The following is a 12,976-nucleotide window of genomic DNA, read 5'->3' as shown; positions in this document are numbered from 1 at the left end:
ATGGTAAAACAAAATAATATTCCCTATCCCTATACGAACATGGCGGTAAGCGAAAAATCACATTGTTTTTATTAATTATTACGTTTAATTGATTTAAAATTATATTATAACAAGCCATTATTGTTTTATTATGGCAGACAGATAAATAGTTGTCACTATTTTTGCATACATTCATCGTATTTCGTTAAAAATGTCATTCGGCAAAATGAGGTTATGTATACCAACGAACGTAACGAACGAATTTGTTTTCGTATTCATCACCTCAAAATGAACTTATTGCTCTGAATTAAAGCGACAAATTGTATTAAATTACATCTTTTTCCCATTAATATACAATTTTCCAGTATTATGTAATTATTGATGGGTGAAATTAATGCTTGAATCAAAACAAAACAGTCATTGTTTTTACTATGTAACTATGGATATTTTTAATATAAGTAGGTACATGTTATTAATTTATTCTCTAGCGATGTATTGATTCATTATTTATTGTACAAAGTAACAATTTACCGGCATATTGGAAAAAAACATAACATAGAAAACGACACATATTTTGGTAAAATATTACGTGATGTATTTTGTCTAGTAGTCCCAATTTTAAGACCTAAATATTATATTGAACTATTTCAATTTGTATCAGCCATATAGGTCACCTAACACAGCGGTATTCAAACTGTGTACTCAAATTCTCAGGCGCCGAATGCTGTTTGAACAAATAATAATTCCAGATAATCTTAGACACACGTCACAACGATACGTAGATCCCATTATTGCATCAATCTGTGACCTTCAATGCTTCTTTCACAACATAAAACATTCACGTTTTTGAACAGCACCTATCTCACCTTAGCAACTGGCTTTAAAAATACTTATAATAAAATAATATAGAGTAATAAAATGTAGAAGTTCTCATAGAGTCAAGGTCTAATAGCAATGAAGGTAAGTAACATCTCGTATGGTTTGAATGTCAGGCGTTGCTTGGGGGCGGTAGATGAAGGAGAAAGGGATGGTGAATAATACGATTTATGATACCTAGTAGGTTTTGTATAATCGACAACTCGTAGATCAGTACTATTGGGGTATAAGGCACCGTTTCATGTTATTGTCATTTTTCCAGTCCATCGCTGCTTCCCAGGTTCAAGAGGTGCGTTCTATCACGCGCATTGAGCGTATCGGTGCCCACTCACACATCCGAGGTCTCGGATTAGATGACTCCCTGGAGCCGCGGTCCGTTTCTCAGGGCATGGTCGGACAAAAACCGGCCAGGAGAGCTGCTGGAATTGTATTACAGATGATAAAAGATGGTACGTATTTGTATTCATACACCCAATCAAGGTATTTTGTTTTCTTGCCTCTTTTTTTTCCAATATTACAGGCTCAAGTCTACTGTTTTAAGTTGAAGGATGCTGTGCCTCTTACTGTGGATTATTAATATAAGCTGTTCACAATAGAATATACCTATTTAACAATTTAATGGAAAAAATTGGTTGTCGGAAGGAGGTAATCGATGGGTAATCAAAACGACCACAATGGGTCAGCGGTTACCGCATTGTTTATGATGTCGTGGGTTCGAATCCAGGGTCTGGCAAATTCACGTTGTTTTTTAATATCACTTTGGACCCAGAGGATGGACCGAATAGGTTGAGCAAGTGGCTAACATCTATTTCTGGTAAAAACAAAAATCTGTTAATACAACCTCAGAGGCCCATATTATGATCTTAGGATGGAACGTGGTAAAAATACAAAATGGTACAAGTCGGTTGTGGGGAAGCCAGTGGCAAACACATTTTGGAAATAGCCGATATACTCGATTATTTGTTAGTTTGGGTTAGTTTAGGTTAGGTTTTCATTCTTGAATTCATGAATTTTGTCAAAATCGGCCATGACAATTAGCGCGGTTCCCGCCTGGCTTCCCCATAACCGACTTGTACCAACAAAATAATTTAAATCCAGATTCCGTTGAGATAAGATAGTTGCCACTGTCATTACAGTGAAACCCCAATTTTACACTGTTGAAGGGACTGACTAAACAAACGTAAATAAAGAGAATACGTTTTCCTGAAATGAAAGACAGAAAAAAGATGTAAATCCTTACACTTTAAACCAGAGCGTTGGAGCGTAGCTTGGAAGAGGAGCCCGGAGCACTGGAGCAATGGGATTTTACCTGGAGCACCTAAAATTTGTAATGCTCCACTGCTCCGGATGTTTTTTTTTAATTATTAAATTTTTGTCCTAAAATCCAATAAAATAGTATATTTTGACACTTTGCAACACTGGAATTATTTGAAATATGGCAACACTGCCGAGTAATAAACAACTTTACTTTTTTGATAGAAGAGGCAAATAATGAGAGACGATTTGCTGTCGGAAATTTTTTTTAATAGAATTAATAATGACAATGACGATTATTTTAAAACTACTAAATTTTTAATTTTTTTAACATTTGTATAAGTACATATTATAATACTTATTAAAATGTTTTACCCGGAGCGAAGCCAGAGCAAGTATTAGGTCCTGGAGCGGAGCAACTCAAAAATGGGTCCGGTCCAACACTCTGCAGTAAACTGAGGCATTCCCTTTGCACAGTAGGAGAATAGTTTTGACGATGAGGACCAAAAATAGTCACGACGAATGGGAAATTGCGTATTTCTTTGTGAAGGTGAATGTGTTGTTTAATTTGTACCAGCTCAGTATTCTCAGTGTGGATAGTAAGATCACAGCATACTTGGAGTTGGACATAATGCCATAGGCCCTTTAATCTTTATAATGTTTTTCAAAATTGTGTAATTAATTGAAATGGACTGCCAATTGTTTTAATGTAATTTTTCAGGGAAAATTGCCGGAAGAGCTATATTGCTTGCCGGTCAACCGGGCACCGGAAAGACCGCCATTGCCATGGCTCTAGCCCAAGCGCTTGGCCCAGACACTCCCTTCACCAGCATGGCGGGTAAAAAAATCCCAAATTTACTTTTTTCAGTTGACAGTAAAACCTGTATTATTCATACATACATATTATTGTTGAAATTATTTTGCAAATGCATGAAACATGATAAAGTTAGTAAACTTCACAAATATTAAATGAAGGGTGCCTCATCTATTATAGATTTATAGAGATTTTTTATGATAAGTGTGAGATTTATTTCAACTATCGTTGGTGTACGATGACGATGATGAAGTAACAAACTAGATTCGTGTACAATGCCATGATGTTTACAGGTTCCGAGATCTACTCCCTGGAGATGAGTAAGACGGAAGCACTGACGCAGGCCATCAGGAAGTCCATCGGAGTCAGAATCAAGTGAGTTACTATTCAGTCTTCATCGCAACGGTTTTTGCCAAGAGACTATTATAAGGCTTCAACGTTATGTCTTCCTTAAATATGCCTGATGTAATGGCGCCCTATCACGTCACATGTTTAACGTCAAACGATGGTCTTATTTTAATCACTGTAATGTCTGACTAGTTGTCTTAGTCAATTAATTATGTGTCTTTGATCTCTAGGGAAGAAACGGAAATGGTGGAAGGTGAAGTGGTGGAAGTGCAGGTGGAAAGGCCAGCGGGGGGCGCCGGCGCAAAGCTCGGCAAGCTCACCTTGAAGACCACAGACATGGAGACCAACTACGACATGGGTGGAAAGATGATCGACAGTTTCGTCAAAGAAAAGGTATTCTAATTATTTTTTTTTTGTTTGTTACTTGGTGATGGATGAGTGATAATGTGTGTGTGAAATCGAGAGTGTCAGGTTCGAATAGTAGATTTGATAAATTCACAATATGTTGTTTTTTAATGTGCATTTGAATCCAGAGCATGGACCTGATATACTAATGTGCGATATACCATCATGTCATGTGAGCTCATACGGTGAATAATGAAAACTGACAACCTGCACAAACACTGTATCAATAACCTGTCTTTCGTAACTCCCTTCCAAGCCACCAAAATCAAAGAAACATGAGATCACGTAACATGACAATGTGTAAATTTGCAGAAAATAAAACAGAAAATGTTTTATTACGTGTGAGGTGACCTCAGTGTGGTTCTGAAACACTTTGACAGATTTTGCTAAGTGATAATATTCGTTTTCCATTTAAAATCTGGTACGGGATAGGACCATCCGTCTGATAACATATTAAATATCAAATAAAACAGTGTTGCATACTTTTTGCCCACGGCACAAGCTTATAGTGAGTGCATGACATGTGCTCGCAGTTCATCAGTTACTTTATTCACAGTCACATTTTGTTCTTCTGATAGGTCCAATCTGGTGATGTTATTACCATAGACAAGGCGACGGGGAAGATCACGAAGTTAGGGAGAAGTTTTACGAGGGCCAGAGACTACGACGCCACCGGGGCGCAGTCCCGTTTCGTCCAATGCCCCGAGGGAGAGCTTCAGAAGCGAAAGGAGGTTGTGCACACTGTCACGCTTCACGAGGTGGACGTCATAAACTCCAGGACGCATGGATTCCTTGCATTATTCTCTGGTAATTGACAAACACGTTCAAAGATGTGGAAGAAACCTTCTAAACACAGACAGTGGCTAAAAATATTATTAAAGTGTAGAGGAAGAAAGATTACTAATCTAATGAATAAAATACTTGCAAGTCATTTTATATGACAGATTTATTTATAGAAAACATCGCACTTATTTGCCAGATCCTGCATTTAATGTTTAGATAAACAATCACAATAAATGGGAAACAAAATTTGGACATATTTCATACATCTATGTTAACAAAATAGGCCACCATCTTGTTTATAGCTGTAATATTTCAATGCGTTAAGACGATACATCAGTGAAACAGCAACTAATTTTCAACTATAGGCGCGACGAAATTTTGGACTCGCTGCCATTCGGAGAGAGAATGTCGAGCTGAGAACACGTCGATTTTTTTCGTGATGGCGACGGGGGTATTAATTCTAAATCGTGTAAAGATGACTAAAAACGTTATCCATTTACTTGAAAAAGAAAACATGTCAATGAATATATTATTGTTACAGATAGAACAATAAACAGAACATTAAATGGACGCATCTTGGATTTATATGACAAATTATATTTCGTTCGGCATGCGTCATTTGCACCCGCGACCCGCAATCTGCGCATCGCCTAGCCACGACCTTTTTAGACCATGCCTCAACTGAGGTATAGCCTTAATGTATTATATTGATTTTTCAATGGCTACCAATTTAACCACTCTAAAAACATTGTCAAATGTTAAAATAAATGTTCATATGCCCCTTCAAGCTCTTTGGTTGTGACAATCAATATTTAATTTTGTTATAGGTGACACTGGTGAAATAAAATCCGAGGTGAGAGAGCAGATAAACGGCAAAGTTGGCGAATGGAGAGAGGAAGGGAAGGCGGAGATCATTCCAGGAGTTCTATTTATCGATGAGGTAACATTACTGTTGATTTTTTTTGCACCCACGGAGACCCAGTTACTGATAATCTCAGAATGGTCGAAGTGAAGTGGGTCGCACATACAAACTCGATATGACAGCAACCAGTCACAAAACACATGTAGCTTAATATATACCGTAGCACACAGTGTTGATCGGAATATGTAATATAGTTGGAAGTAATCACCATGAATGTTTGAGTATGTAGTTCAAAAAGTTATCCCCACTACACGCAGAATCCATACTATTCATAGCGCTTGAGTCGCTTTTTAAGCTAGTTCAAGCGACCGTCTCGCCAGCCTGTCAGATCACACTGAAAGAGCACAAAAATGACAGTGATCATCATAAAATGGCATTTTAGTTTAAGAAATATCCTTCCGACAATTGAAATCCTGCATTGTAGACGTGCGATGTTCATGTACTTCTGATTAAAACCATCTTCTACGTGAATGCGTCATGATTGACTCATGATATCATTGCTAATAAAAAGCTACGTTTCCATAGTCGGAGTCAGAGGCTGCCTGTGAAACAGTCACTAGTTTTTATTTGAATGCAACATACAGTTTAATTACGTCAAAAGAAAGTTTTCATGATATGTACATGACTTGATTACATCGGATTCCGGCCAATGTGCTTTACTAATTTCATATAATTACGACGAAATTAACAGCTTATAGTCATGCAACTGAAGCACTTCTCGAAATTCATTATTATTGGCAACTGGCTTTTGTGGTTTGAATTAGACGTTCAACGTTCATGTATGACTAATTAAAACTACACGAGTCAGAGACTGCATGTGAAACAGTCCCCACTTTTTATGTGAATGCAACATACACTTTTATTACGTCATAAGCAAGTTTTCATGATACATGACTAGATTACATGATTGTTTCTTCGACAATAGTGAGATGAAGATGAAAAAACACGTGTCAAAATGCTATTACACAATACGTACGTTTCCAACTGACTTAAGGCTATACCTCAGCTGAGGCATGGTCTAAAAAGATTTTGACTACGCGACGCGCAGATTGTGCAAACGACACGTACGGAACAAAACATAATTTGTCATAAAAATTCTACATGCGTCCATTTAATGTTATGTTTATTGTTATATTAGTAATAATAATAATAATATATTCATTGACATGTTTTCTGTTTCGAGTACATGCGTGACGTTTTTTAGTCATTTTTACACGATTTTAGAATATATTCCTCCGACGCCATCACAAAACAAATTGACGTGCTCACATCTCGCTACCTCTCTCTGATTGGCAACGAGTGCGAAATTTCGTTCCACCTATTGTTTATTTGCCGTTTCACTGATGTATGCTCTTAAACAAACTCATTGTTTTATTGATGTCATTATCAGCTGGGGTCGATCCATTGCTAGATGAAGGCCTCTCCATACATCTTTCCACTCTTTTTGGTCTCGGTTCTTCCACACCTAGTTCTTTGCTGCCACATAAATCCACCGAAATTTATAAGTTTATAGATCCTGCATGTTTTAAGGCATCCCTGCGGTCGTTCAGTGCCCGTTGGGTACCACTGTATGACAGCATTTATCGAACAGTTGTTAACTCACTGTGTGACATTCTAGTCCATTTCCATTTCCTCTGCTTGGTGACCTCTTACACATCGCGTACTCTTGTCCGCATGTGTTTATCTGGTTTGAATAATTTGACAATTAATGGATTGTGTCCAACCAAATCTCGTGCGCCTGACAAGTCATCATAGATTTGGTCTTATTGTTATTTCAGGCTCACATGCTGGACATCGAGTGCTTCTCTTTCCTGAACAGAGCCCTGGAGAGCGACATGGCCCCCGTGGTGATGATGGCCACCAACAGAGGCATCACCAGAATTCGGGGCACCAACTATAAAAGCCCGCACGGTGAGTCTTTCAGTAAATTGTATTCATTTTAATACTATTCTTCTTATTGTGCCATACCCTAGCAGAGGTCGGCTACCATCAAGGCGATCTTATCTTTGTCGTCTGCTACCCGGTACAGTTCGGTGGAGCTGCACTCGTACCAATCATGAAGGTTCTTAAGCCACGAAATACGGCGCCGTCCTCTGCTACGCTTCCCATTGATCTTTCCTTGAATGACAAGTTGGGGAATGCTGTATTGTTGTCCTCTCACAATGAGACCGAGGTATTGTAGTTTCCTGGTTTTGATACTACGTAGAACTTCTCGGTCAGTCCAAGGAATTTTGAGGATGCGTCTATACAGCCACATCTCGAAAGCTTCAAGTCGCCGTGACATCTCTTGGTTTAGCGTCCATACTTCCATACCATAGAAAAGAATTGAGAGCACATAACAACGTACCATACGCAGTCTCAGACCTAGGTTAAGATCTCGATTGCTAAGGAGGCGTCTCATTTTGAGAAAGGCGCTCCTTGCGATCTCAATTCTAGTTTTTATTTCCTGAGACTGGTCCCATTTCTCATTGACCCATGTACCTAAATATTTATAATGGGTCACACGTTCAATTGGTTCGCTGTTAATGACAAAATTTGTGTTGGTGTCTGGTGTCGCTGTTTTTGATACTAGTAATAGTTTTGTTTTCTTGAGGCTCATTTTTAAACCATAAAAATTACTGACCTCATTAACCTTTTCTACCAGTTGATGTAAACTCTTTAAACTATCAGCAATCAGCACAGTATCATCGGCATATCGTATATTGTTATATGTCTAATTCGCATGTAATTTTTTTATTCAATATGTATGTTTAATACAAGTAATTGTTAATTTTTCAGGGATACCACTTGACTTGCTGGACAGAATGATCATTGTGCCGACCTCGCCGTATTCACAGGCAGAACTCAAAGAAATTCTTAATATAAGGTTGGTATACTGCATATCGTCACCGTTCAGGCAAAAGTCACCAACACTAAAAACATAGTTTTGAGATATCGCAATTTGAAAGTTTGAAAATGCAGGAAAAATCAGATTTAAATGTTTTTAAAGTTTTATCTACATTACATTATTTTCTCATGTGTTCTTAATAATTTCTTTAAGGTACTTTTACTTTTTGATGCTAATTAAAACATCTAGAAGGTTTTGAAGGAGGTAAGGTAGCTCAATTATGGTTTGGTGACTTTTGCTTGTTAATAATCTGACCAAAGCGATCTTATTATAACAACATAAGGTAAACTATTCCTGTTTGGTTATTTTTGCGTATGTCAGACAAGTGTTAGAAGTTTTCAAATGACAAATCAGTAAAACTCACCATCCATAGTATAGTGACTTTTGCTTGTATATTTATAACGAAGGATTTATTTTTTTAGAGTCATTAATGTCTATTCACCTATAATGACTTTTGCTTGTTAAGATTTTATCGAAAGTCATTTAGTGGAAAACAAATAATTCGGATTTAAGCAACATTTTACTAACTAATGTACTGTGGTGACTTTTGCATCTTAAAGAACATAATTTTACGCTTCGTGTGACATACTCAACTCAAAACTGCCATTTTCAGGGTTGGTGACTTTTGCCTGAACGGTGACGATATGTACGACATTCAAACGCATTTACCGAACAAATGAAGCATGGTTAAGTTCTTAAATGGCACCGATACACAACATTGCTAAGTTGGTTTGCATTTCCAATTTCTACGTACTGTGTACTGTTTTACCGGATGTTTTAACTAAATAATGCTTGTATTATTGGCTGCTTGCATATAAATGTCATAGTATATGTGTGAAGTTCTCTTCAGAGCCCTACTATATGAAGTCACCTAACCTAACCAAATCAGTATACCAGAAGGTTAGTTAATGTGCTACTACATATAGCAATATCTTTAATTATATATGTACCATTATTCTTGTACTTTGTACTTTCGTATATTACCCATACGTTTGAAATTAGTCACTCTGTAAATCCGAGGGATTTTCAATTCTTTTCGACCATCGGTTACCTTTCAATAGATGATAGAGACATGTCGAGAGTGGGTTAGGAGTGGTAAATGATAACAAATTCTTACACAGTTCGGATCTCACCAAAAAGTAGACTAGGAGAATGGTTACATATTTCTCCTAGCTTACAAAATAAAGACATGGTAAAAATACGATTTAAAACAATACGTGTTACGAATACGAGGAAAAGGCGTCGTGTTTGTTGGTTCTTGGACAGTGAACTGCACAAAAAAAAACTATTTATGATTTTATTGTTGTGTTTCTTTTAACATAGGTGCGAGGAAGAGGACTGTCAAATGTCATCTGACGCGCTGACAGTCTTGACTCGCATCGCCACCGAAACTTCACTGCGTTACGCGATCCAACTAATCACCACGGCGTCGCTCGTGGCCAGGCGACGAAAGGCGAATGAGGTAAGTGCTTGCCTAATTAGATTAGTACCCATCTATGATGATAACACATTTAGGATGTGTGAGATCATTTGTTTGTATTTGAGATCAAAGATTATGGTGTAATACTACATACAACTCATAAATGCTGAAGAATACTTTACATCAAACATAGCTAATGATGCACGACTATCTGTGCGAGTTCTTGTATTTAATAAAACCACCATCCATCCATTCATAATAAACAAAATTTTAAGGTTTAAAATGGCTCTACGTGATTGCATATTATTTAATAATTTTTGGAATTGAAAGATTGAGCAAATCTAAAATTGTATTGAAATGCTTGCGGTTTTCGTCAGATGCAGTGTGAAGTTTGCTACAAATGAATCTTCAATGTCAAAATTAGTCTATGGAACAAATATTTTTTCAACGTCTCTGCTAAGAACACTAAATAATAACATTATGTAGATCAGACGGTCAATGTTTTCTCGTTGTATTTTAATAACGGTTTTTGATAATGCGACGTCATTTCAAATTTAACTTGGAAGACCATCCTTTGGATCCTTTGTATCGTCAGACCCTCATTTTGGTCTTCTTCCTTTCCAGGTGGCAATGGAGGACGTGAAGAAAGTGTACTCCCTCTTCTTAGACGAACACCGGTCATCGCAATTCCTCAAAGAGTACCAGGACGAATTCATGTTCAATGATATGGGTAATGAATGCACATCTATGCACCTCAGATAGTGTAGTTATTTGGTATAATTTCTGTAACCTTATAGATAATATAAAGTGTATAATCATCTCTTTACCATCATTTGGTTGGGTTTTCTGTCTGGGTTTTCTTTTCCATAGCTGAGTGTCTCTTTTTGAGGCACCAGAGTTTCGCCTTTCATAAAGTTTGGTGGATGTACGTGGCAGTAAAGAACTAGGGACCGAGAAGATAGGAAAGAGTTAGGGGAGGTCTTCATCCAGCAGTGATTCGACCCTGGCTGATGATAATGATGATGATATAATCGGCTACACAATTCTATTTTCACGTGAAATGGATGTTAGCCACAGTGTTCAACCTATGAAAAAACACACGGAAAAACAACGTGTAAATTTTCTAGACCCGGGATTTGATCCATGACTATATATGCTAAAATGTTGCCGCTCATATATATATGTATTTTTAATCACTAATTCTTTTGTTTTCATCTCTTTTCAGATGAAAAAATGGAAGCGGCCGCCATGGATGTTGCCAATTAAAACACAATAGAAATAAATATTAATGTTATTTTTAGTTCTAATTATTATATTACGCAATTTATTTAAGTACAGCGTCTATTCATCATCGTCATCGGAAGTGTAAGAAACCCGTAACTAGTCCTGGTTTTTTCCGACTACTTTCCATGTGTTCCTACCCAGAATAGCAGCTTTCCAATTGGATAGGTACCTATCTCATGAATACAACAGTAATCAATATCCCCATTCCGGTGAATTTTTCTTTTCTAAAAATCGTTATTAGGCTTGTTCAAGTTCAAAGGGTTGTGATCTTCTTTCTTCTTCTTCGGCCATGTCTGCCCCTTTGCTGGAGAGCACATGGACAACACACGGCACCTCTAACAATCCATGGCAAGCGTCATGGATTGTTGATGAGGATAGTATTTAGCGGCCTTCCAGGACGCCGTAATCCGGTTGTCTTGAAGAACAGGCAAACCAGGTTGAGATTCTCTTCAGGTCCAATGCCGCCTTTTCACTCTCAGTATGATAAGAGGCTGCTCGGTTCTTTTTTTTATCTCCCTATTACTCCTAAAGTTATACCACTGCATACACAGTGTCCGTTGCAAACATCTGTTCTCGAAGCTTAGTATACGATTGCTTTGAGTCTTCGTAAGGTGCCATGAATAACTACCGTAAAGCAGCATTGTCAGAATGCAAGCGTCGAATAGGCGGCATTTCGTTTTGACGAGTACAGTCGTAAGTCTCAGACACTCCGCATCGAGTTGAATGGTGCTTCAGCCGTTCGCATTCGGATAGCGAGCTGTCTTTGCAAAATACGATCTCGATGTGTATCCCCAGGTATTTGAAGTTGTCAATGCTCTCGATGTTTTGCCCGTCGCTAATCAGAGTGCGTTGATTTTTAAACCAACTCGGGACGAATTGTCATGCAGCCTGTCGATTGTCTCTTTTCTATCCAGTATCAAAACTGACGCACTCTCCTTCCATTGTCATTTTGCAACTTAAATAAATGTATTGAGTACAAATTCATTCTAATGCGATCGATTTTTGATAAAATAAAGTTTTCCCTTCAAAATTACACTGAAATCGTATTGTGTTATAATTGAACATATATGCTCTTTTTCACGACTCAATTCCTATGATCCTATTGACCAAATCCATTATAGATTGGTGTCGTGTAGGGCTTAGAAGTGTAAGAGATGTTGGTGACTGCGTAGTTGTCGTATATGAGAGTGGATAGTGGGTAGGAACAGGTGGAAAAAAGTCAGGACCACCCAATTTGACATAATTTGTGAGATAGCAGGTATTGCAGTATTTAAATTTCTTTAATTTTATTTTGTCAAAACAAAAGCACCTATCTCCAAATTGTCTCACAATGCTTTGCCGAATTTAATTATTTCACTTATGTTAATATAAATAAAATTTGTGTACCTACTTAGTTATTATGTTTTAGAAATAAAAGTTTTTGTATAAAAAAATCTTTTTTATTTTCACCAATTTCATACTGTTGAGTTGTTAACCTGACCACTGCAAGAGCTGTGTTAACTCGTCAAAGCATGTATGTATGTCGCGTCAGGACATGAACGAGTTAACCTCAAAATATTCATGATGGACTCTAGAAACATGTTGATTTTGTAAGTTTTCACAAATATTTATCATTCTGTTCGTATTTCATATTTTGTAAACGGATAAAAAATAGCTGGCCTACAAGTGTCTACCTAGTAAAAATTGGTGGCCTACCTAACTAAACAGGCTATTAGAGGGCTCGCACATCAGAACTCGCCGCATGCGTCTTACGACGCATGCGCACAGCTGCACAATCGGCCATTTCTGTCTCTGTCTAAACTGTCATTGCTCGCTCATCGGTGGTCACCGCGTTTGACGTTTGTTCATACAATCAACACAATAAAAATGGCAGACGAGAGACTTCTCCTTAAATGTCTCCGGTACCAATACATAATAATTGCTGTTTCCACGTCTGATGACATATTTGCGCAATGGTGTCATCTAGCTAGAGTATATTGTGACGTTTCGGGAGATTACGCGCGA

General features: G+C 37.6%; 1 protein-coding gene across 1 annotated transcript; it reads left to right on the top strand.

The window, feature by feature from the left end:
* Positions 1 to 12,405, top strand: rept (RuvB-like helicase 2 rept). The gene is made up of 12 exons (XM_085941155.1): positions 1 to 45; positions 1,118 to 1,304; positions 2,831 to 2,947; positions 3,217 to 3,298; positions 3,502 to 3,664; positions 4,255 to 4,483; positions 5,287 to 5,399; positions 7,160 to 7,292; positions 8,160 to 8,247; positions 9,592 to 9,730; positions 10,313 to 10,418; positions 10,914 to 12,405. The coding sequence occupies exons 1-12, from the start codon at positions 1 to 3 to the stop codon at positions 10,952 to 10,954; spliced, it is 1,443 nt and encodes a 480-aa protein (XP_085797281.1). The 3' UTR covers positions 10,955 to 12,405.
* The last annotated feature ends 571 nt before the right edge of the window (positions 12,406 to 12,976 follow it).

This window comes from Rhyacophila brunnea, unplaced genomic scaffold (assembly GCF_057557595.1).
Source record: "Rhyacophila brunnea isolate RB1 unplaced genomic scaffold, BYU_Rbru_1.0 scaffold_13, whole genome shotgun sequence".
NCBI lineage: Eukaryota > Metazoa > Arthropoda > Insecta > Trichoptera > Rhyacophilidae > Rhyacophila > Rhyacophila brunnea.
This window is presented reverse-complemented; position numbering and strand designations above follow the sequence as displayed.

Excerpts from the sequence above, each read along its gene's own strand:
- rept (XM_085941155.1), top strand. The coding sequence starts at position 1 with ATGGTAAAACAAAATAATATTCCCTATCCCTATACGAACATGGCG. Across the intron at positions 1,305-2,830 it reads ATTACAGATGATAAAAGATG|GGAAAATTGCCGGAAGAGCT; the intron begins GTACGTATTTGT and ends GTAATTTTTCAG. Across the intron at positions 3,299-3,501 it reads TCCATCGGAGTCAGAATCAA|GGAAGAAACGGAAATGGTGG; the intron begins GTGAGTTACTAT and ends TTTGATCTCTAG.